The sequence below is a fragment of the Schistocerca americana genome, chromosome 2 (genome assembly GCF_021461395.2).
Source record: "Schistocerca americana isolate TAMUIC-IGC-003095 chromosome 2, iqSchAmer2.1, whole genome shotgun sequence".
NCBI lineage: Eukaryota > Metazoa > Arthropoda > Insecta > Orthoptera > Acrididae > Schistocerca > Schistocerca americana.
Window position 1 is genome coordinate 787554578 of NC_060120.1, and position 26015 is coordinate 787580592.

Here is a 26015-nt window from a genome sequence, read left to right on the forward strand (position 1 = left end):
GCTACAGAAATTTGCTAAAAGAAAAATCTGCCAAAGTTTTGCATTCCTTGCTGCGACAAGGCAAAGCAATCTTCCAGATTTGAAAAGCGAGACCAAAGGCTAGCAGCTCTCCCCTCGCCATGTAACAACGCACCACGCGTTCATTCAAACTCACCCTTTTTCGACTGGAGCACAGCTATGGACGCTTCCCGTACCGGCGGCAGACTGCCTCCCGCTTCTTCAGCCTCTTCCACGCTCCGCGTGGACCGGAAAACCCCAAGATGCCATTTCCGCCACCAACTTAACGCAGGTGGATTTCTCACAAGTAGCGGAAACCTCTTTGCCGACTTGACCACTACGAGAGTTGGCTATTCTGTGCAACTGCTGCTGAATCTGTACGACTATCGCAGACTTTCTGCAGCTGACTACGCCACCGTCTAGCAACGTGACACACAACCACATTCATTCAATCACACTACTATGAGAGTAAAGAGAATAGAGAAACAAGGAAAAGAAAGAGAAATGGTAATGAAAATGGACTACCGGACTAATGAAAGGTGGCTACAGGACCCTTTCAATGGTCACGAGACCAGGAGAGGCTCTGCAGGCAAAATCGTGCTGTTAACAAAGGCACCCACGTCGGTCGTCTGCTGCCATTGTTCATTAAAACCAAACTGCGCCACACTGTCCTAACGGATATCTTCGTCGTACGTCTCACATTGACTTCTGCGGTTGCTTCACGCAGTGTTACTTGTCTGTTACAACTGACAGCTCTATGCAAATTCCGGTGCTCTCGGTCGTTAAGTGAAGGCCGTCGGCCACTGCGTTCTCCGTGGTGAAAGGTAATGCCTGAAATTTGGTATTCTAGGCAAATTTTTGGGCAACGGCCTTGCCGCAGTGGATACACCGGTACCCGTGAGATCACCGAAGTTAAGCGCTGTTGGGCGTGGCCGGCACTTGGATGGGTGACCATCCAGCCACAATGCGCTGTTGCCATTTTTCGAGGTGCACTCAGCCTTGTGATGCCAATTGAGGAGCTACTCGACCGAATAGTAGCGGCTCCGATCAAAGAAAACCATCATAACGACCGGGAGAGCAGTGTGCTGACCACACGCCCCTCCTATCCGCATCCACATCTGAGGATGACACGGCGGTCGGATGGTGTCGATGGGCTACTTGTGGCCTGAAGACGGAGTGCTAGGCATATTAAATTCCCAGACGATTTCCGAATTGGTATGTCCCATGCGTCTAGCTCCAACTGCCACTCCGTTAATTCCCGTCATGCGGTCTCAGTCACATCGGAAATCTTACCATATAAATCACATGAGTGCACATGACAGCTCCGGCAATGCGCTGCCCTTTTACACCTTGTCTACGCGATACCACCGCCATCTGTACGTGTGAATATCGCTGTCACGTGACTTTTGTCACCTCAGTGTACTCGCTGACTAACTTCAGTTGTAAAAGTGGTCGTAACTGACCATTCCACGTTGTCAACAACCCGGAAGATTTTAATGAAACCTAGAAGATGTCAGAAATAAAAAGGTCCCACGTTAGGATAGAGAGACCGCTAGGACTGCGCTTGTGAAATGAAGATGCTAGATAGCAGCGGGCACTCTCCGCAGAGAAAATAGCGGGCGGTGGCTGTGTGTGTCCAGCGACAGTATCTGCCGTCATCTGAGACGGAGGACGCGGCCCGACCGCCTCGAGTCCGCCGCCGAGGCTGGAGAGGCAAAAAGCGCGCCGGAGCAAGGCTAATGGACCCCCATCTCGCCTTGACCGCCACAGCCCGGCAGGCCACGCACGTGCGTCACGCGTGACGTGACGAGACTCGCTGTGACGCAACACATGCGTGGCGCGGCCGCCGGCCTGTTTCGGACCGCCCGTGGGCGCACGGCGTCTGAGGCCGCTGGCCGTTGCCCCGGGAACGGCTTCGCACCGGTCCACGCCGGTGCTGCAAACAGCGGTGACTACCGTATCTGCGCTCTCAACGCGTGTGGGGCCGCAGCCTACAGTATTCTGAATCCACCACAACACCAGCAAGGCTTTACATATATATACATACTCGCCTGCCACAATATTGTGCGTGGCGGAGGGTATCTTGTACCACTACTATAGTTTGAATAACATTACGTGTTGGTTGAAAGTTCACGCGCTGGAGTTAATTTCCTCGAACTGGACGGCTCACTAACCACCAAACGCTGCTGGATCCTCTCGCAGAGTTGGACTACATAGTCGTGGAAATTAGTATAAAGGCAAGAGGTTATTTGTGGAAAAAAAGATGTTTATTTATGTATTTGGTTTTGCACGCATTTTCCCGTGTAGTTTACAGTAAAGCAAACCAAAATACATCCTCATTTTACCATTAGCACTGCTACTTGAGAAATTTAAAGAAACGAAGACAATCTTAGGGTAGAAACTGATATAAAGGCAGAATAACCTACGTACCTGTTCCATATAAAAAAATACAGTGGATCAAATGGTTCAAATGGCTCTGAGCACTATGGGACTTAACTGCTGAGGTCATCAGTCCCCTAGAACTTAGAACTACTTAAACCTAACTAACCTAAGGACATCACACACATCCATGCCCGAGGCAGGATTCGAACCTATGACGGTAGCAGCAGCGCGGTTCCGGACTGAAGAGCCTAGAACCGCTCGGCCACTCCGGCCGGCAGTATTTAGTCGATCAAAAAAATGTTCAAATGTGTGTGAAATCTTATGGGACTTAACTGCTAAGGTCATTAGTCCCTAAGCTTACACACTACTTAACCTAAATTATCCTAAGGACAAACACACACACCAATGCCCGAGGGAGGACTCGAACCTCCGGCGGGACTTAGTCGATCATTTTTTTTTTTTTTGGTCATCGGTCTACTGACTGGTTTCCTGTACTAACCTCTCATCTATTGTTCTTAATAACTGCGAAAATCCTCTTACACATTGGATATATAGGGACAGCGATCTCTTCTTCCAAGAGTGAGGTCCAAAGCATTCAAACTGCCCTTTTCAGTTCGGTCACACTTCCAAACTGTCGTCCATTGCGATAACCACGTCGTGCTAGGATCCCCCATATATTGCCGACGGGATTTAAATCCGGGATTTTCGATGGCCATCAAAGAATTGGAATTCCTTTATCTTGAAACTACGACTTTGTCTTGGTAGACCTGCGAATCCCAGTGTTATCATGTTGGAATAGGGAATTGTCATCGCCAAATTCCTCATACACACGAACTCAAAATGGTTCAAATGGCTCTAAGCACTATGGGACTTAACATCTGAGGTCATCAGTCCCCTACACCTAGAACGAATTAAACTTAACTAACCTAAGGACATCACACACGTCCATGCCCGAGGCAGGATTCGAACCTGCGACCGTAGCAGCAGCGTGGTTCCTGACTGAAGAGCCTAGAGCCGCTCGGTCACAGCGGCCGGCTACACAGGAGCTAATTCAGTTACTAGCATCCCTGTACAATAATTGCAGCCATGCCATGATGGATGTTCCTGTAGCACAAAATGACGCTTGTTTTCCTTTGTTGTAAACAGTACGGGAGAAATGTGGGCAATACCAAAGACGAAAACAAAATGCTGCCCAGAGCTTAACGCTGACACCACGAAAGTTTCTACTCATCCGAACGGACATTACGCAGGTTATACTGAAGACCATCTGGTCCACCCAATTTAAACTTCTCCTCATCACTGAAAATTACTTTGTTCCATTCTACGGTCCATGACATATTTTCTTCCGCAAACTTCAGTCGAGACCCCTTATGCGCATTGTTTAAAGATGGCTTATGGAGCCGTTTCTTGAATGTCAGGTTCACGTCTTGAGCCAGGATTCCTTTCATGCGTCTGGAAGAGACTGATAGCTGCATCTCAGCCACGATTTGAATGAAAAGTAAGCTGTTAACATTTGCTTTATGCAGAATCAAACGCGTTCTGATACTGACAATTTTAGTGTCCTGTCAAATTTGCCATTCTGTGCACCCACTCAGACGAAATTATCAATTACACAACAGCAAAGCCTTGATTTCTTAGGAATTTGGCGATTAGACGGGCCCATTTTTCGTACGCCGTAATACTTGCTTGTTCTTCCACCAATAGAAGCTTTCCAAGCGTCATTACCACAATAACTGCGGTCCGACGTTAGCAGACCAACCTCCAAACAGTAGCTGTAGCGAACTTTTGACATTCATCACTGTGCGCGTCATCTAGCGGACACGCCTTTATATCAACTTCTGCCTCTTGCTACACAAAAGACCCCCTTTCCTCAATTTTTAAGTACTCGATCTAATTCTGATGGTGGAATAAGAATGTATTTTGAAACTTCTTGGCAGATTAAAACTGTGTGCCGGACCGAGACTCGAACTCGGGACCTTTGCCTTTCGCTGGCAAGTGTCCTACCATCTGAGTTACCCAAGCACGACTCCCAAACGGTCCTCACAGCTCCATTTCCGCCAGTACCATCGTCTGCTACCTTCCAAACTTCACAGAAGCTCTCCTGCGAAACTTGCAGAACTAGCACTTCTGGAAGAAAGAATACTGCAGCGACATGGCTTTGTCACAGCCTGGGGGATAATTCCAGACTACATTTTGGAGAATGTATTTTGTTTTCCTTTGTTTTAAACAGTACGGAAAAAATTTGTGCAATACCAAAGACGAAAACAAACATCTTTTTCCACGAATAAGGACGTACCTTTATACTAATTTCGAACACTGTATTACGTAAGCTTCGAACGCGAGGCTGAACTTTTTTGAAGGCAGCGAATCATCTTTGCAACTGATTCTGGAAAGTCGTCAGTATAAAAATGTAACACGGACGTAATGGTGAAGGTACATTTCTAGCGTGCAGAAGGTGGGAGGTTCGAATCTCGTCACATGCTTTTAAATTTTTTCTATCAAATTGACTTTTTTACTTTTATTCAATAAATTGGTTCAAATGCAATTTTAGGGATCCGTACATCCATCGGTAAAAACGGAACGCTTGTAGGAGCAATTTGTTGTCCGTCTGTCTGTGTTTATTTATGTCACATGGAAAAATAATTCTTTTGTCATTTGTTATCCGACTTCAAACTAAAATTAAAACATTCTTGAAAGTCTTGGAATTACCAGGATCGATAACAGGCAGCAATCATCGATTTTCTCCATTCGCGAGATGGATGAACTGTCTTTGTAAATAATTTTGTATGGAACGCTCACAGCGCGAGTCGTGCTAGCTCCTGGCCATCTTTTTATTTCTAATATTTTGCAACGTTACTTTCATCATCGTACTGACTTTTTTATTTGCTCTTATTTTTTCTATTTGCCATTCTTTTTTTCGTTTGGTATCTGCATGTATCTCTTATAAACTGTAATCACAACCGCTCACCGGTTGACAACGCGGCAGCTCGTGTAGCCAGTGTGAGGTTAATTCAGAGAACCAATGAAAGCGACAAATTACAGTTTGCTTATGGCACTGAAACTTTTCCGCCTTCCGTATGCTCGTAGAGGCTAGCTTTAATCACCATCAACAAAGCGAGAGTGAGTAATAGTTCTGCCACCGATTGCTGATCGCCGATTTCTCAAATAACTAAGGGAATAATTCTACTATTTAGGCAACTCGGGAGTCCTCTCGCACCTACTGTAAAAATATTCTTTCGATTAGCAAAATATTTATTGGTAGCTATTCAATCTGTTCACTTTGACTAGACTGGCTGATCTGCGGGAAATGTTTTATGAAAACCGACGTGACCAGTACTTGCGATCGGGAATCACGCTCAGCACTTTGCTGTTGGCTCTGGAAAAATATTTTTATCCGCCTGATATTTTCTCTCTGCCAGATATTTGGTAATCCGCAACATAAATACCAATCACCGAAGACCATCGCTACGGAAGCAGAATTAATTATTTCGTAATCGGCTTTGGCATAAAACCGTTAATAATTTATACTCGTTTACTGGCGAAAGGCTTTGTAATTTATTCCCAAATATCGGTAAATGAAAAGTTATGAGAAAAGTAGAATCGAAGTTAGTTACTGAATTCCGCCATGTCCCTTTTAAATTCAAGCGTTACATAATTTCCCCCTTTCAGTACATTATTTCTTTTCATTATCATGGGCAAATCATAGAGACGTGTCTTGTCACGAACGTGTGAAAACATACCGTTTTTAGCGCAGCTTTTGTTTAGTGGATTTACATCAAACAATATATAGGGTGTCCCAGGAAGAACGGTCAGTATTCAGGGATGTGACAGGAACCATCATTCGAAGCAAAAAGGTCAAGTAAACATGGGCTGTAAAATGCATATCTTGAAAGTTATGAGCACTTCTTCAGCCTAGAGACCGTGAAACAAGTCTCTCCTACTGCAAGTTTTTCGCTTTCCACATTTTGAGAGGTGATAGTATAGACCATACCAAGAAATAAATGTCTAGGAATCATTGCTGTAATGAGCATGATAATTGTTGATCTGTGCTATTGTGAAATACTCCTCTTCTGCTGAGAAAGTGCTCATAGGTCTTAAGAAATGCGTTTTGGAGCACATGTTTACTAGGCAATTTTATCTTGTTTCGTTCCATGTAACATCCTCCCAGGATATGAAAACCAAAGAGCTTGAAATAGAAAGTTTTGCTTTACAGCATCGAAGATGATGTGCTCATACTTCTTAAGATATGCATTTTAGAGCCCATGATCATAGCAATCATGGTATCTAAAATGTGTATCTATATAGTATTGTTTTGCTTCGAATGATCGTTCCTGTCATGTCCCTGAATACCGACCATTCCTGTATACAGGCTGATTCAGCTGTCCCTAGCTATGGATTTTATGCAAACCACAACACCTTTAAATTACATTAGCTGGAGTTCCATATTCTCTTCCTCAGTGTGCGCAAATTATTACTCCTACAGGAAAAAAATAAACTGAACTTTGTAATACTTCTGGCTTTCAGCCATAATACCCGGCTACAAGAAGCTCTCTTTAGAGCAGTTGAGAAGACAGCAGTTAGGAGATGACGTAATGTGGTGTGAGGTACCGATGACACATGGTTTCTTCGGTACGGGTATCGTGAGAAAGACCGCCTAAATTGTGGTCCTTCTCCGCGATTGGCTGCTGCGTTCGGAAGTTGCGCTCCAAAATGGTAATATTGTATTATTAAGACTAGGTTAACTGAACTGCCTATTTGCCTGACTTTCAAATTAAAGTATATCTCAATATCGCACTACCATTGTTCCACAAGTATTAATAGCCAGCAGAATAATAAACAACTGAGAACGAAAAGGCAGACGAAGCACTTCGGTGATCTCATCGCGCTTAACTTGGATGGCGGCCGAAGTGCTTCGGCTGTAGGATCAGAGCTCGTTCGGCAGTCTCGGAGGACGGACATGTTGTCCGCCACGGTATCAGTTAAGACTTAACATGCAATGCCTACTTGAGAACAGTGTGATTGTAATTATAGAAATACACAGTTAATTATTTTGTTGAAGAATGGAAAATTTATTTGTGAGTCTAAAAAGGAAAAAAGCGAGTGGCATCCCGTATAAACAAACTGATTGTTGAAATTTAATTATTTATAAGACAACAGTTTCTCGCTAAGAGTTTCTTACGGCCTCAAGATACGTGCTGTTTTCTGCGCAGGGAACAACAACTGCAGAAGACTGCAGGTTGGTGAACATTTATTCGAACTTATGCATTCCTCTCAGGGCGGTGGAGGCAAATAGGCACTTCGCATGTACTGCAGTGTTCGTACAAATGAGATCAGTGACACGCCATCTGTGGTGACACAAAGGAGGTATGAAGAAAAGAAACATTTTTGAGGAAAGTGATTTATCATACGCACCTACATATAACTTCTCTCTCCCTCTGTCTCTTTTTCAACTTTCCTTAACCTTTTAGTAGTAAATTTAACGTACCTAAATTTTGTACTGGGATACGTTTTCGCTAGAGGCTGTAGTTTTCGAATTACCCAAGAAATACCCACAAAAATGATCTTTAAATGCCTTTGTCTTGAATAACTTGGAAACGGTGGCCTCGAGCGATAACGTATCCCAGTCATAAATTTAACTATATTAAATTTCATGGAAAAAAGGTCATGTTCATTTCTTTCTGTTGGACTAATAGTTTGCGTGTAGTGAGCGAGAGAATATAAAAGTCGTGGTTTTTGAAGAAGTTACGGGTTGCATAAAATCCATAGGTAAGGGCAGCTAAATCACGCTATATGTGATCTCCGCTGGTTGCAGTTGGTGTGAAGTTGAGGTATTTACACCGCCAGATCTTGGTCTCTTTTCCTTACTAGTCCATGTCTTTAAACCCAAGTAGATCTGCGTCTGACAGGAGCCATAATGACGTTGGATTTACGAACTTTCGTATTTATAAACTGAAGAAAGGCGAAGTTTTATACGATGAGTCCCATGACCGAACGTATCGCACAGATATTCCTGTATTTCCACGTCTTGAAACATGTACATTAAAATCTTTATCCTTATGAGAGCTTATTTTCAGCAGAGAGTAATGCCATTTCTATAGGTCAAGAACTATAACAATTTATGGTTTCTGCAGATGGAGATCATAAGGCAGCGTGCCCACAGGATCTGCACGTACAGCTTAACCGCGTTTTCGGACTGTGAGCAAGGTAGAATCGTTGGAATAAGGGACAGAGGACCAAATACCGACATATCGCCTAAACAACTGGCTGTAGAGCAATGACTGCAGAACCAATGGTGATTAGATGCACTCAGGACGACAAAAGATCAAGATAAGAAGGGCCGAGTCCTTCCAGAATTACAGTATGAGAAGATCGGAGGATTACTAGACTGGCTCCTATTAACACAGATGACGAGAACAATCGATATTCAGAGAGAGCTTACGGGTGCCTCCGACATCAGAGACTTGCCCGGTAAAATGCCAGGTCATCTGCAGCATTGGGCGCTATTCTTTGGTGCTCAACGTGTAGTCTCTCTTTAGACCGACCCCACCGTGTACGTAGATTACCTGGCGAAAGATCACAGCCCGCATCTCGTGGTCCTGCGGTAGGGGTTCTCGCTTCCCACGCCCGGGTTCCCGGGTTCGATTACCGGCGGGGTCAGAGATTTTCTCTGCCTCGTGATGGCTGGGTGTTGTGTGCTGTCCTTAAGTTAGGTTTAAGTAGTTCTAAGTTCTAGGGGACTGATGACCATAGATGTTGAGTCCCATAGTGCTCAGAGCCATTTGAAAGATCACAGTTTGCAGCGATTCTTGAGATTCATACTTTCTTACCCCTAGAATCGTGCTGCAGAGAGCTATTTCACATGGCAACATGACTTATTTAGTAATTATTGAACGAAGGTTGAATGATCGCCGGAAGAAATGGTAATACTCCATTAAATTTCGGGAGCGCAGCCGCATAGTTTCCGCTTCTTCTTTTAATATTTCAGTCATATATCGTTCAGTCATCTTCAGGGATACTGCAGTCGCATAATTACCGCATCTCCTTTTAAGATTCCGGCTGTATATTGTTCAGCCATCTTCAAAGATCTCTGAAGATGGCTGAGCGTTATACACCCGAAATATTAGAAGAAGAAGCAGAATTTATGCGACTGCAAACCAGAAATCTAATGTAACAGAAGATGCACAAAAAATGATAATGCTTGATGTCACATCCTTCACTGCCAGGCTACCAAATGGCATATTCCAAAAGGATAATACATGTTCATGCGACAAATGTAGTTCACACCACAAACGTATTACTTCTTGACTAGCCTGTTAGGCACCCTGTTTCGTCAACCACAGATATGATGTAAAGACGTATATTTCCATACCGGCCTCAAGACAGTAAACCTGAACTGATACAGTATATCAGGCATTCCAAGAAATTTCTCAAGACGACATTCGGAGACAGTGTTATTCCTTACCACAATGAATACAGAGCGTGTTCGTGCTCCTTTGGGACAAAAATGGTTCAAATGGCTCTAAGCACTATGGGACTTAACAGCTGAGGGCATCAGTCCCCTAGAACTTAGAACTACTTAAACCTAACTAACCTAAGGTCATCACACACACCCATGCCCAAGGAAGGATTCGAACCTGCGACCGCAGCAGCCGCGTTGTTCCGGAATGAAGCGCCTAAAACCGTCAGCCACCGCGGCCGGCTCCTTTGGGACAAAAATCATGCTGGTTTTGGAGATGTGCATCAGTTGTAAGCGGAATGAAAGCTTAACAATTTAGTACCCGTTATGTAATAAATAAGCACACAGATGTGGTGTTTTACAGGGCAATTTTGTCATACTGTGCCCTAGGCCCCTCTGACAGTAGACATCACGTTGAGCGCCCATAGTAAGTTCTGATAAAGTGGCTCTGAAGTGTACACTATATGAGCAGAAGTACCCGAACACACGTATGTAACGGTAAACTCAGCACTGCATCTCACGATGTCCAGACCCACTAGTATAAAAGGATCTGGGAAGTATTGTGTTGTCAGTAAAGAAGTGGTAACAGCAGAATGTGTGAGTAAGGAGGGTTCGGGGCCTTGGAACGTGGACTATCCATTGGATGCCACCTCAGTAAGAGATACATCAGGGACATTTCAGCCTTTCCAAAGCTGCCCAAGTCGACTGTTGGTGGTGTGATTCTGAAGCGAAAACCGAAGGAAAACAGCAACTAAACAAAGACCAGGCAAACCTCGTGTAGTAACGGACAGGAACCGCCGAGCATTGATGAACAGGTAGCTCACTGGAACTAACTAGAAATCACTGTGCGACGAGAGCTAAAAGCAATGGGAAGCAATGGGAAGCAATGATAGAGCTGCTCCTCAAAAGCCACACATACGTGTAATCAGCACTAAGCAACGCCTGAAGTCGTGTAGAAAACGACGTCATTGGACAGTGGATGAACAAAAACGAGTACTTTGGAGTGAGGATCACGCTATATCCTGTGGAAATTCAATGGAAGGGTTTGGGGAATTTCTGGAGAACATTACCTGGAACCATGAATGGATATAGTGTATTACAGAGGAGGTGGTGTTACGATACAGGGGTATTTTCCTGAAAAGGTTATGGTCTCATAAACGTTAACTATGAAGGATGTGAACACATTTTACTGCACTGTATAGTGCGTACAGTAGATGAAAACATCGGAGATAATGACTATCAGCCTGATAATGCATCCTATCATACAGCAGCATCTGTGAGGCAATGCTTTGTGGTGAATAACATTCCTGAAATTGAGGGTCTGCCTTGAGTCTCGACCTGGGATGAGTTGCAACATCGCGTTTGATCTAGACGGTAGCTTCCATCATCACTGCCTTCTCTGGTTTCGGCTCTTGAGAAAGAATGAGCTACCATTTCTCCACACATATTCAGAAACCTCACTTAAAATATCACTAGTACAGTTCAAGCCATCTTAAACGCGAAGTATGGAAATACCTGATATTAATGCCCACTAATAGGTGTCGGAATACTTTTGATCAAATGGTGTCATTGTAGGTTGTAAATACGTTATAAAAACACTCATTATGTCAAAACCAAATGGCTTTAATCATTATTAACTCCCTTTATTGAACTCTGTATCAATTATCAAACACAGTCTGGATCACAATTTTTTTTCCAGTCTGGTCGCAGATCACCTTCAGGTCTGCTGCCGTAAAGCGCAGTCGGTCGCCAGCTCACAAACCGCAGATTGAAACCGGTAGTCAGTGAATGAAGCTTGTGATCCAGACGGTGTTTGTTTATTCATTACAACTAAAGGATCACGATTCCTTCGACATGGCGCGAATTGTGATGAAGTCTGCATGTTTCTAGATAAGCTGACGCTCGGCGCCGGCTGAAACAACCTTTTGAAACGCCTCGCGGAAACACGGCGCTTTCCCCTGGTGAAAGCCGGCGACCGCGTATCAATGGGTGGCGGTTCACACCGCTTGTAGGCTATCTCCCACAGCGGGGCGACTCTTACGGAAGGCATAATACGGGCAGGATACAAAGGACACGTGTCGCAACACTCCCTCTTCCGCGGGCTCATTCACGCCGCTTGCTGAGTGCACGCCATTTGGCACGCGCAGCCCAGCGAAGCACCGCATCCTGCAGGCCTGCTGGCAGAACGCGGCTTAACGTCTCAGTTGAGGTAGCCATTCTACGCTGCGCTGCGGCTAATAACCCCCTCTTTCCCTGGAAACATTTATTAACTAGGAATAGTGCTGAAGAGTTGTTGTTTGTGTTGGTGCGACGGAATGTTAAGGCGAATTCCACGATATTCTAACGCTGCAATAGTTTTTTAAATAACCAACAGCGTACTCGAGAAGTTAGCAGTATCCGCAAAGGTACTGATGAATAAGTTTACAATTTCATGAGACACATCAGAATTTACTTTACAACTGTGTTCCGTACTTCGACTCAAACCCGGACTATGTTTTCACGGACGCTGCTTGTACTGAACGAGCTATCGATGACGGAACGAATTCCAGCGTTCACACCTTTATTTCTGACACACACACACACACACACACACACACACAGAATAAAGGCAAGTCTGGCGATCCACATCCAACTAGGTTTCTTTCACAGTATGCTGCCACAATTGCCCCGTACTTGAGAACCATATACAGTCGCTTGCTCGACGAAAGATCCGTACCAAAACATTGGAAAGTTGCAGATGTCACAGCAGTACTCAAGGAAGGAAACAGGCGTAATCCGGTTAGCCGGCCGGAGTGGCCGTGCGGTTCTAGGCGCTACAGTCTCGAACCGAGCGACTGCTACGGTCGCAGGTTCGAATCCTGCCTCCGGCATGGATGTGTGTGATGTCCTTAGGTTAGTTAGGTTTAATTAGCTCCAAGTTCTAGGCGACTGATGACCTCAGAAGTTAAGTTGCATAGTGCTCAGAGCCATTTGAACCATAATCTGGTTAATCACAGTTTCATATCACTAACGTCGATTGGCAGTAGGGTTTTAGAACAATTACTGTGTTTGAATATTATGAATTATCTCGAAGGTAACGGTCTACTGACACACAGTCAGCACGAATTCACAAAATACCATTCTTGTGAAACACAACTAGCTCTTTATTCGGACTAAATAATGAGTACTACTGACAGAGGATCTCATGTACTGCCTGCACTACGCTTGTTCCTCTGCTAGAGTACTGCTGTGCCGTTTGGGATCCTTATTAGGATGCAGGACACCGAAGAAGTCCAAACAGGGCGGCTCATTTTTTACTATCACGAAATAGAGGAGAGAGTGTCACGAATACATTAAGCAACTTGGGGTGGCAATCACTAAAATAACGGCCTTTGTCATTGAGGCGAGATCTTTTCACCAAGTTCCAGTCATAAACTTTCTCTCTTGAATGTGAAAACATTTTGCTGACTCCCACCTACAGATGGAGGAACGACTATTGCGATAAAATAACAGAAATCGGAGCCTTCACGAAAAGTTTTAGGTGTTCATTTTTCCCAAGGACTTTTCGAGATGGGAGCGGTAGAGGAACAAATTGCTCAAATGACTCTGAGCACTATGCGACTTAACTTCTGAGGTCATCAGTCGCCTAGAACTTAGAACTAATTAAACCTAACAAACCTAAGGACATCACACACATCCATGCCCGAGGCAGGATTCGAACCTGCGACCGTAGCGGTCGCTCGGCTCCAGACTGCAGCGCCTAGAACCGCACGGCCACAACGGCCGGCGGTAGATGAACAGTCTGAAGTTAGTTCGGAGAATCCTGCGCCAGGCACTTAATTTTGAATTCTATAGTACTTATGTAGATGTCAACGTTAATTAAATAAACCTCACAGAAACTCGCCTACACGCGATGGACATCGATCAAGTTTTAATTATCACCTCTAATAAAGGAAATTACGTAATTTTGTTTTTATTTGTAGTTAAGTATCTTCAACCTGGTACACACGAAATCGCCGCCCCACAGAACCGTCGCACGCTAATAGATAAGAGGAAACAAAACCAACTTGGCGTGTTGCATTATCGAGCGGCAGGTCGTTTCAACATTTCAACGGGAACAGCGGTGCGATAATCCCTGGTGAACTGGTGGAAGTTTGCGGTAAGAAAGCAGCGTCATATGACACCGAGTACTGATAAATGTCGAATGGTATTGTCGATTGGGAAATTTCGAGAAATTCGTTCAGTCGTCTGTCGGAAAGGATGCTATTTCCCGGCACACAGCGTCCCTTCCTTGCAGATAAGTGAGAGTTGTGAATTTCTCGCATGTAGATGAGTGTAATGGATGCGCGTAAATGTTACGTTTGTGTTGGATGCTGTTGGTGATGATGACGGCGACGACGAACAAAAGTAGATGGTGAAATCTGGTACTGTAATACACCCTACTACTTACGAATAGCATGAAGGATGGATCACTATAAACAGCCTCTCTTTGCCCTCACTTCATGAGACTTTGGCGCTTGCCTCTCCTTCCCTCACCGGCCAAATACTGACAGTGAAACCATCTATCACCAGGATGCAAACAAGCTTACCACCGAATTGAGGAGAACCGCACAGGCGTGCGTTAGAGATCTCGGTTAGGAAGCAGGATAAAAAATGTGTAACTGTCATTTAATTTTTGTATCAGTATTTCAAACACACGTGATTCTAGTTCATTCAAGTTATGGTCCGTATTTATTGATCAGATCGGTTATTTGTCAGTAAGTGAGTCAGAGACAGCTGCAACCTCGTAAGAAGTGCGCTACGGCTCATGAAACAGCGTGTCACGTGACTGGAATGATGTCGGAAGTGTCAGAAGCCGTCAGTGAGACAGTTAAACGCTGGCTAGGCAAGAAGCACTGTGTTATTGCATTCGATAGGAACCACGTCATACATGCTTCGTAGTTATTTCAAATATACGTCCCCCTGACTTCGTTCCTTTTTATCCTATTTTCTACAAAACTGTCAATTATTTTCCTTTGCTTTAATAATATGAATGACTGAAATTATATTTAATTAAGATGAACTTAGTCACGAAATCCCAAAACACGATATTAAAGTGCTAAGCTGTAACTCACAGTCAATTACGACCCATAAACGTTATGGACTCATACCACGGGCATAAGTAATTGACTCTAGTAGTTTCAGCGAACATTATACATGGTGGTCATAAACAGTCTGAAAAGCTTATAAAAGTGTTGCGGGGCAAGTTGTACTGAGAAATAACGGTAGGGAAAAAAGTCGAAACGGTGTGCCGTTTTCCATTTCATTACCACTGCGACGTTGCGAGTGCACATTTAAGCAATTGCAAGCAGTAAAATGAGGAAATGCACAAACAGCTGTGGGCCAGTGAGCTACTTCTTGTTGAAGTGCTCATTCCGAATTAAAATGTGCCTTTTTCGGAAGTGAGAAATTTAAGCTACGTCAGCAGAACCTACATTTGTTCATATTGAGGAAATCAAACTAAGAACACGTTTGGCGACACCGCCTCCGGAAAGCTGCTTGAAATTGCTCGCACAATGACCTGATTGTCTAATTCCAGTGCTAATTAAATCGGAAATGGCATAAGTATCGATTTCTTTCTTAACAACTACCTATCCTGCAACACCCTCAAAAGCTTTTCACACTATTTCTGATCACCCTGGATATAACTACAATAAATTATAGAGGAAATCGAACATGAGAAATGAAATTGCAGAAAGCAGCTTAGACAGAAAGAGATATTTCAAAATTAACGAGATGTTTCATAACGCCAGCCACTTTCGAACTGTTTTCCCATTTGTATGCCAATGATTAGAATTATTGTATAGATTGTATATTGTATAGATTCTCACTCGCGTTTAGTACACGCTGCCAAGTCTGAGGTGTGCAATGCTTTGCACTTTCATGATTAAATGTGTGATAAATGCAGATAGTTGTTTACATAAAGTTCAAAATTTCGTCACCACCACCGACACGTGCCAAACAAGTGTTACACATGCGAGAGCAGTAGAAAGGCCAGCTGCACAACGCTGCTGTTATGCGGCTTGCATAACCGGCCAGAGCGAGTTGTGCTTAGAGTGGCGCGTACCTTGCGTTACACAGAGAAGACCCACCAGCACTTGAATGTTCAACATCAAGCTGAAACTGTATCTAGAAGCCTACTGGATACGTCTCGATGAGTCATTCAACGCTGCACACTCTCTGTCTAGTTCATCCACATACCTATGCGCATTATCATAATCTGTCGCAGAGACTGCACAAATGGACCATACGAAAACTGTAAGTATAAGTTCATCGAAATTTCGCCCCTGACTACCTGTAAAAATCGATAACTAACTAAAACTTGCGCGTTTTTTTATATTTTGCAGTCAACAAAACAAAGCAGAACTTCACACATCGAAAGTATTACGTAAAAATGGCATAGTACAAAGAAAAAACATGTATAAAAATGGGAATCATTTCCCGAAACGCGTCGTGTAAAATATGAACAATGAAAACTCGTGACTGGTAGCATTAATGTTATTTATAACCAAACCAATCGTTTTCACAGTCGCAGGCTTTCAGAAAACCATTTACAATGGATAAAATCACTATCAGAGTATTTAATTTTTAGATTTTGGAATATTGCAAACTACTTACTTGGGTGCAATGACTATTTTTCTACGTGTTTCCTTTCTCGTACAACTCATTCATAAACAAAAGTGTTTTATTTTCTCAAGGTGCTGCCCCACAGGTGGTAGAAATTGAAAGACAATCTGTTTCTCTTGTTGGTGAAACGTTTAGCCTACTCGCTACCAAATTCAGTGGAAAGGATCATGATAAAATTAATATAAAATTATTGAAGCAAGCTATATAATATTTAGTGACGCCATAGTAACAGTAATCAATCTCGTGTTGGCTGATGACCGTTTCGATCGAAACTCGTAGAGAAAAATGTTCACCATTAGCCCTTGGTGGAACGTAAACGTGAGTTAGCAGCTGTTTCATCTGTATAAGAACTAAAACGTATGTCTACAAAACAACCACTGAAAATGCGTAGTCGATAAAATCAAAACGTGTCTGGTGTAATACTGTTAAATTGCAATGCGTATAAGGAAGAAAAAAGAAACTACTAACTGTTGTATAACCACTTACGCGGAATATGGCCATACAAACGAAAATAATAATTTTCGAAATTTCTGAGCATAATTGTAAGTAAAGATACTGCTGACAAATGTTCAAAAACTTGCGCTAAACGGACAGCGAATAGAGGAAGTGGGAACGGGAAAGAATGCAGGCTGGTCTGATCTAAAAAAGTGGTTCAAATGGCTCTGAGCACTATGGGACTTAACATCTGAGGTCATCAGTCCCCTAGAACTTAGAACTACTTAAACCTAACTAACCTAAGGACATCACACACATCCATGCCCGAGGCAGAAATCGAACCTGCGACCGTAGCGGTCGCACGGTTCCAGACTGTAGCGCCTAGAACCGCTCGGCCACTGCGGTCGGCCTGGTCTGATCTTTTCCTAAGAAGGGAAACTGGTGTTTTGTTTCTTCTGGTAGTTTATCGTACAAGCTCTGTTTCGACGCGCGGTTTGTGCAACGACTCGCTCGGCAATGTGAAAGATACCGCCAAAGGGGATCGGCACTATTAGCATTAAGATGGATTCACACAGGACGCCAACGGAACAGAAGAGAGCAGAACGGTATCGCCAAATGGAGACGCAAGCCAGTACCGAACCGAAGGTTATGAGATACCAACGGAGATACAAAAAGTCAGAATAACGATTAAGGAACTAGGACTGATAGAGTTCATTAATGGCGAAAGAAAATTTTGGAACGAATGTTCATGACAAAGATTGTATGGAAAATACTGCTGAAAAGGGTAATAATAGCAATAATGACATCAAAACATTTCAAAACGAAGACATTAATTTACCCAAGAAAATATGTACATACACTATCTGATCAGTAGTATACAGACACCCCTATGTACACTGAGGTGACAAAAGTCCTGGAAAATCTCTTAATAATCGTGTCGTACCTCCTTTTTCCCGAGGTACTACAGCAACTCGACATGCCATGGACTCATGTCGTTGGAAGTACCCTAAAGAAACTCCGTCCGAACAGGCCTTGAAGGCCAAACAGTACCGACCGACCGCCGTATCAATCTCAGTCCACAGGCGTCATTAGGTGATGATATGGAGGGACATGTGGTCGGCACACCATTCTCCCGGCAGTAGTCAGTTTTCGTGACTGAAGCCGCTCTCCCCACCAAGTAGATTCTCAATTGGCTTCATAAGGGCTGAGTGCACCCCGCTTGCCAACAGCGCTCGCCATAACAGACGGTCACCCATCCACGCGTTAGCCAAGCGCGACAGCGCTTAACATCGGTGATCTGACTGGAATTGGTGTTACCATTGCAGCAAGACCGTTGGATGCTGCCTCTATATCCGCCCATAACTGCGAAAGTGTTGCTGGTGCAGACTTTTTTTTCGCGAATTGACTCCTCGGTTATGTGCCGTAAATGTTCGATGGGATTCATGTCGGGCAATCTGGATGGTCAAATCATTCGCTTGAATTGTCCAGAATGTTCTTCCAACCAATCGCGGACAGTTTTGGCCCAGTGGCATAGTACATTCTCATTCATAAAAAAATTCATTTTTGTTTGGTCTCCAAGTAGCCGAAATAACTATTTACAGTCAATGACAGGTACAGTTGGACCAAAGAGCTCAAGCCATTCCATTATGGAGCCACCACAAGCTTGCACAGCGCCGTATTGACAATGTGGGTCCGCGGTTTCGTGCGGTCTGCGCCACATTCGAACCCAGCAATCAGGTCTTACCAACTGAAACCGGGACTCATCTGACCAGGCCAAAGTTTTCCGAGCGTCTAGGTTCCAGAGGGTATCGTCACGAGCCCAGGAGAGACGGTGCAGGCGATGTCGTGCTGTTAGCCAAGGCACTCGCGTCGGTCATCTGCTCCCACAGCCCATTAACGCCAACTTTCGCCACGCTGTCTTAATAGATCCATTCGTCGTACGTCCCACACTGATTTCTACAGTTATTTCACGCAGTGTTGCTTTTCTGTTAGCACTAACAACTCTACGCAAACACCGCTGCTGTTGGACATTAAGTGAAAGCCGTCGACCACTGCGTTGTCCGTGGTCAGAGGTGATGCCTGAAATTTGGTATTCTCTGCACACTGTTGACACTGTGGATTTCTGAGTACTGAATTCCCTAACGAAGTCCGAAACTGAATGCCCCAACCACTATTCTGTGTCCAAAGTATGTTAGTTAGGCTCGTGCGGCCATTATCACGTCGGAAACATAGTCACACGGATCACCGGAGAACAAATGACAGCTCCACCAGTTCACTGGCCATTAGTATATGTGCTTATTGCTATCCTATGACTCCTGTCACCCCATTATAGTACAGAATTGATCACTACCGTGGCAGACCGGTCATTATAATAGGCGGTGAGCATTTTATTGTGAGTAGCGGAGCACTAACAACAGAATAGGTCGATCAGGAGAGCCCAGCAGCTTCGGACGAGGGCTAGTCATTGGATGTCACCTGAGTAATATCAGGGACATTTCAACCCTTCTAACGCTGTTTAAGTCAACTGTTGCTGACGTTTTGGTGAAGCTGAAACGCGGAAGAACAACCACAGCTAAATCAAGACCAGATAGACCTAGTGTACTGACGAACAGAAAGCATCGAGCATTGAAGAGGATGGCTGTAAATAATCGCACAAAATCAGAGGAAGAAATCACTCGTGAGATTCCAAGTGCTACCAGGAGTCCAGCTAACACAATGACTGTGCATAGTTAGTTAAAAAGAATGGCGTAAGCCATTCATCAGCTCCTCATAAGCCACACATATCGATAACCACTGCAAAGTGACGCTCGAGATGGTGTAAAGTGCGCCATCGCTGGACAGTGGGTAAATGAAGACGAGTAATTTGATCATTCCATATCCTGTGGCAAACTGATGGAAGGGTTTGGGTTTGGCGAATACCTAGAGAATATTACCCCCCATCATGTGTATGCGAACAGTGAAGTATGTAGGAGGCCGTGATATGGCATGGTCGGTGTTTCGTGGTTGAGGTGCGGGCCCCTTACTGCGCTTTGGAAACGCTAAATACTGATGCATCTGAACACATTTTACAACATTGCCTGCTGTGTACAGTAGATGTACAGATCGGAGACATGATCGTTTCAGCTTGGCATTGCACCCTGACATAAATCAGCATCCGTGTGGACAATAACGTTCCTGAAATTGATTGGCCTCCACAGAGCCCCGACCTGAACGCAATGGGACACCTTTAGGATAAGTTAGAACGCCGTCTTCGCTGTGGACTCCATCGTCCAACATCAATATCTTCTCTGCTTTCGGCTTTTGAGTAATAATAGATTTACATACTTCCACTGATATTCAAACATCTCATTGAAAGTGTCCCTAGCAGAGTTCAAGCCGTAATAAGGTGAAGAGTGGATACAGCCCCTATTCCTGTCCACTAATAATTGTCCGGATACTTTTGATCAGATAAAGTACCTACAAAAAATGTTTCAAATGGCTCTATGCACTGTGGAACTTAACATCTGAGGTCATCAGTCCCCTAGACTTAGAACTACATAAACCTAACCTAGGGACATCACACATCCATGCCCGAGGCAGGATTCGAACCTGCGACTGTAGCAGCAGCGCGGTTCCGGACTGAAGAGCCTAGAACTGCTCGGCCACAGCGGCCGGCATAGTACCTACAAACTTTTGAAGTAATACAAAGGAATACGCAGTGCGTTTCTTTACCTTATGCACAGTGATGTGTAAGAATCAAATGACGCATAAAACTATTTTTTCTTCTTCTGTATAACTTACTTTTTCACTGTCAAAATTTTGTTTTTGTTGAATATCGTTCCGTGAGCTTACGTTTTTATTTATGCAGGGTGAAAGCTATTTATTTATCGACGTGTTGCAACAGCTAAATCATTTAAACTTCCTGGCAGATAAAAACTGTGTGCCGGACCGAGACTCGAACTCGGGACCTTTACCTTTCGCGGGCAAGTGCTCTACCATCTGAGCTACCCAAGCACGACTCACACCCCGTCCTCTCAGCTTTATTTCCGCCAGTACCTTGTCTCCTACTTTCCAAACTTCACAGAAGCTCTCCTGCGAGCACTTGCCCGCGAAAGGCAAAGGTCCTGAGTTCGAGTCTCGGTCCGGCACACAGTTTTAATCTGCCAGGAAGTTTCATATCAGCGCACACTCCGCTGCAGCTAAATCATTTCTCACCTCCAGATATTTATCATTTGTTAATTGTTCTGTAGTTACGTTCCGTGAGGTCTGGCGTGAGTCGACGTTTACGAAGGAACTCTTTGCTGCATCGTATTAAAACACGACTCTTCTGCGCACTTTAACTGTATCGTTACGCGTGACAAGCATCACTGCAGCCGACCAGCTGCAAACAGTTTCCTACCGAAGAATCCTTTCGCTGCATCGAGAGGCAAAAATAGGCGGTCGGTGGTCCTGCGCAAACTCGCGGGGAAACTGCATGCTGAAATGTTATGCGCAGCGGGAGGAACGAATCCTGGCGCGTGTCGACTCAAACTGGTTCTGCTTCACAAGTGACCTGCACTAATTCGAACGTATCTGGTACGCACTTGAATTTCCAACCTCGTTTCCTTTAACCCCGTTCACAAGACTGCTTCGGTCTTGCAGAAGGCCCACGCGAAATATCCTCAGAGAAGAAAGACGCCTGCGAAGATGAGCACTAAATTGCTGTGTTCTCCGAAAAAAATTTAATATCGCAGAAGAACGGAAGGTATGCTTTCAGGAGACGGAAGCGCGTGCAGAGAGGTACGCAGTGGAATGCTGCCTCTTTGTGTCATGGTGCCTCCACGGAGCTAATTAAGCCTGTCAATCCACTACAATATTTCGTATAGATACGGGAAAAAAAATTTCACAGAGAAAAAAATCTAATTTATTTACTTCAAATAACAATGTAACTGCGTCTAGTTTTCGAAGTGATAATCTCTTCAAATGTTAATCAGATCCGTTACAACATCACGAGTATCTAATGAGTAGTATAATACATCATTCCCATATCACAAACTGGAGAGAGGATACAGACAGATCTGTATCAATCACAGTACATTCAAATATCATTGCAAGTGTTACACATAATGTCCAAGTATGGAAGCATATATTTATCATAATCCGTCAACGTTCTACTCAGAAATAGTTGAATAACAACTTAAAAGAAGCAACATCTTAATGCCTTTGGTCTTGTAAATAACAATAACTTTCTGTCGTCTGTTGTAGCTGAATTTTCGTTTCGCAGTAGCCATAGTAGTCTTGGAAAAATTGAGATAGTGAAATGAATGGACAGCTCAATAACAAAGTCCTTCAGTAACCACACCAGAAGATGTCGAAAACTGAAGCGTCTTTAGCTTCGAAATTCACAAATGACAAGCTAGCCAAGAGTAAAATCCAGAGGAGAAGACTGGAACACGATGGTCTAAATAGGGAACGGGAGGCCACAGAATGAGAATGAAAGAAATATGTGCACAAAAGAAGGCACATGCGCACTACTAAGTACTTTGCGTAGTCCTAATGAACTTATCGGCAAATAATAACTAAAAATGCTTACAGAGCGTTTTCAATAGTGTTTTTACTACTCCAGTGTACGAGCTGAAGTCACAGCTAAAGTTGTTACGCTTGGACCTTCTACATATATTTTTTCTGTAATTCTTTGGCATTCCACCACAATTTCACAAGTTTCTATTAAGAACGCAATATAGCTCCAACAGATACGGCGTTCCTTGCGCCATGGCTTTGCAGTGAAAGTCCTCGAAGAGGGCTACTGAAAAGATAGCACATAGGGTTTACTATTAAGTTTTCCACAGATTTCCATTATCTTCTTCACCTACATATTTCACCTAGCATTCTGCAATGCTCTATAGACAAAAATTAGTTTTATTCGCAATAAATATTTACTTTTGAGATATGTAGTGTTTCAGCTTACCTCAACAAATACAATATTTACAAGTACAGAACTATCATTTATCATTTATTTCTCCTATGCTTTAAGTTGTTTCCTTTATAGCCACTACTGGAATCAAACTTATTTGATAAGTTTCCAGTCAACAGTGATAACCTTGTAATATTCTGTTAAGAAAGAAGAGAAAAGTTATCCCTATCTACAAGATAAAGGACGTTGGCGTAGCGACCGAGGAAAAATATCTGCCAATATTAACAGTGTAATATCCTAATACTCTGTTAACCTATTCATGTCCAATAGTCCAGCGATCATTGGCGCAATTAATACTTTTGCCCTAGCCGCGCAAGTGAGAGTGTTATTAGAAACAGATCAAAAACTTCGTTCCCATAACAATAATCTGTCAAAGTAAGACTACAATCACGGAAGCAATTGCATTTGTCGGAATAACAAAGAAAACAAACTAAATCAAGGATGACAAATGGGTCACCGTAGTCTTTCAAAAATTTTGGCTACAAATAATATGCCAGCGTTCAAAACATTGTAAAACATTGTCCATCGTCATTAATATTTCATAGCTGAGAAAATCTGTCTTCAGTTAAGGATTTGACATAGTTTGAATCAAGAAGATTAACTGAAAAAAAAGAAAAAATCCATTTCCTATTGTCAATAATAAGTCCATTCGCCGCACCCCAAAGGAGACGTTTTATTACAGTGACAATGCGTATCCACTAAATTGTTAGTTAACAAAAATAAAATCATAGTATTACACACCACATCTTCCACATTGGCTGAGCAAAATGTGTCTCTCCTAGAGAAACTATTTACATTTTTAGGAGCAGTTACAGATGTATTAATGAAGTGTGGACAAACATGTGTACGAATTATACTACCTGATTAAAAAAAAAAAACTTTTTGTTGTAACAAGACACTGTAAAGCTTAAGCTACAGTGTTCGGTAAAAATGTAACACTTCCTCATTAAACAATGCCAGCTGTGGTATATCTATTATAACACAAATTTATTATGCACTATCAACCATCGCTCTGTCTGGCAGAAATACGTAGGATTATATTGTAACTTGTCTGTCCCTAAGTTGAAGGCAGCAAATAAATAAAGGAACAAATAAATAAATGCGGTAAAAGAAGACAATGAGAAGCGATTTTTTCGAAACGGCAGCAGCTTGCATTCTTCACTAGACATGTCAGAAAAAAATGTTCATTCAATCTGTGATCTGAATCAACGTTGATGCTCAAATTATGTCCCTGATGCTATGTCTATGGTGTCAAACAGTGAAAAGCCATATATTACACTATTACAGGAAAATAAGAAAATAGTGTTTCACAAGACAGAAGTATGGTCATGGGTAACGCAAAACAAAACTGTTACTTGGCTCCGGTTACTATGCATACTTCATTGTGTAATTTACTAAATGAAATGATAGGCACATTGACAGAGGTACAACAATGTTGTTTGTTACTGCTGCAGATGTGTAGTGCAAGAACTGGTAAGACATACATTGGAGAGTAAGAGCAAGAAGCAAAGAGAGAGGTATTAAGAGTTGTCAGCTACGTGAGGAGCTGTTGGCTTTCGCGTACTCACCTGCGCGTGCGGAGCGAGCGCTGAGCGGCCGGGGAGCGGAGCTGCTGTGCGCCGTCAGCTGTCGGCGGCCCGCTGACAACTGCCGCGCGCCTTGCCGCAGAGCCTCCGCGGCGGCCGCGGTTGCAGCGGCTGCCGTGCGCTGCCGGCGGCGCTCGCGTCGCTGACCCAGTTCGCGGTCTCTGGCGCATCGATTGCGCGGCGCGGGGTGCTGTGGAGGCGAGGTCCGTGGCCAGCGCCAGAGCCAGCTCAGCTGGCCGGCGCTATTGATCCTGACCTTTCGTTCCACACAGCCGGCTCCGGCTCTCGGGCCGTTTCCTTGGTGCAGCGCCTGGAGACGGGAAGGAAGCTGCACTCGAGGCTGCGCGCACGCGTTGGATCGGCCCCCGCACCACGCAGAGTGGCATCGCAGACACGTGGGAAGCACGTGACACGTTCACTCTCTTTCCCTGTTCTCATCCTCTGGCCTTTCTACGACTCTTTAACCCGGAAGTGACAGCAGTCTTTCACGGCCAGAGACATTAAGCAAAATTTTTAAAAACTGTGCTAACAAAAGACGCTCAAACATTTCTTTCCAAAACACGTCCAAAATCATTCACCTGCTTTCCTCTGTTTGGAACTACATCTTCTTCATCTTCTATTCCTTGTCATTTTTTCCCTTGTCATCGGCGCAGGGTCGGCGTGTTACTAGCAGTTGTGGCAGGTTAGTGTCTCACCCTGTTACCCCCTAGTAGGATACATGTCTACCTCAATTGCCTGCGTGTAGTGTGATTCATGAGAAAGTGAGTGAAAGTTTTTCGAACTGTTCGCGTATCGTATAAATGAGGCGGAACTTGGGTACCTTCCCAGTATTAACCTAGTCGGACGTGGAAAACCGCCTAAAACACAAGTCCAGGCTGGCCAGTATACCAACCTTCGTCGTTAATCTGCCGGACGGATTCGATCCAGACCGGCGCCGTTCCCCGTCGCGGAAACGGCGTTTTAATAAGCACGACTATCCAGGCGGGTTTCTCCTTGAAAATGTACAGGATGGTAGGAAAACGTCTGGGACCTTGTAAGGGCGTTGCAGGGTAGGTTGTGCTGAGAAATAGTTCTCAAGAAAAATATTCGATTCATTGTGCCGTTTCCATGTTATCAAGTTACTTAGTATGAAAGACAATTAGAAAACTTGCGCGTATGTAACTTAATGATTGAAGTAGGTGATGTATGTTGAATCCCCTTGTGTGAAGTATCTGAAATAAATTTTGTTTGTGAAAATGTTTGTATAAAAGTAAGAAATACGTGATGACCTTTGAATGATGCACGGAATCATGAGACGCTCATGCGTTAATGAGGTAACGGGGACACTGAGTGAAATTCCATGAGACAAATATTCTCAAGTTTTCAACACTGAAATTGAAATTCTCAGTCGATACGCCATGTGGTGTACAGGATCTCGGGCATCGTTAAAAATGCGTCAAATTTTTCTCTATAGTATTTTATTTCTTACTTTTAGACAAATCATTCCACAAAACTTTGTCTTTTTTACTTTTTTTCCAAGTTTTGTTCAGAAAACATGAAACATAATGTATCAACTATCAATCGGTTTTCTATTGTTATTAAG

The 26015-nt window shown here is 43.7% G+C and overlaps 1 protein-coding gene across 1 annotated transcript in view; it reads right to left on the minus strand.

Annotated features, from left to right (window-relative positions):
* The window catches only part of LOC124594433, a 173182-nt gene extending 148311 nt beyond the window's left edge, over window positions 1-24871 (minus strand). The window contains exons 1-2 of the mRNA XM_047132809.1: window positions 24704-24871; window positions 24416-24623 (exon numbers count right to left, since the gene is read on the minus strand). Coding sequence (XP_046988765.1) covers window positions 24416-24623; window positions 24704-24871 — 376 coding nt within the window. The remainder of the gene's footprint in view (window positions 1-24415; window positions 24624-24703) is intronic.
* Between the last annotated feature and the right edge of the window lie 1144 nt (window positions 24872-26015).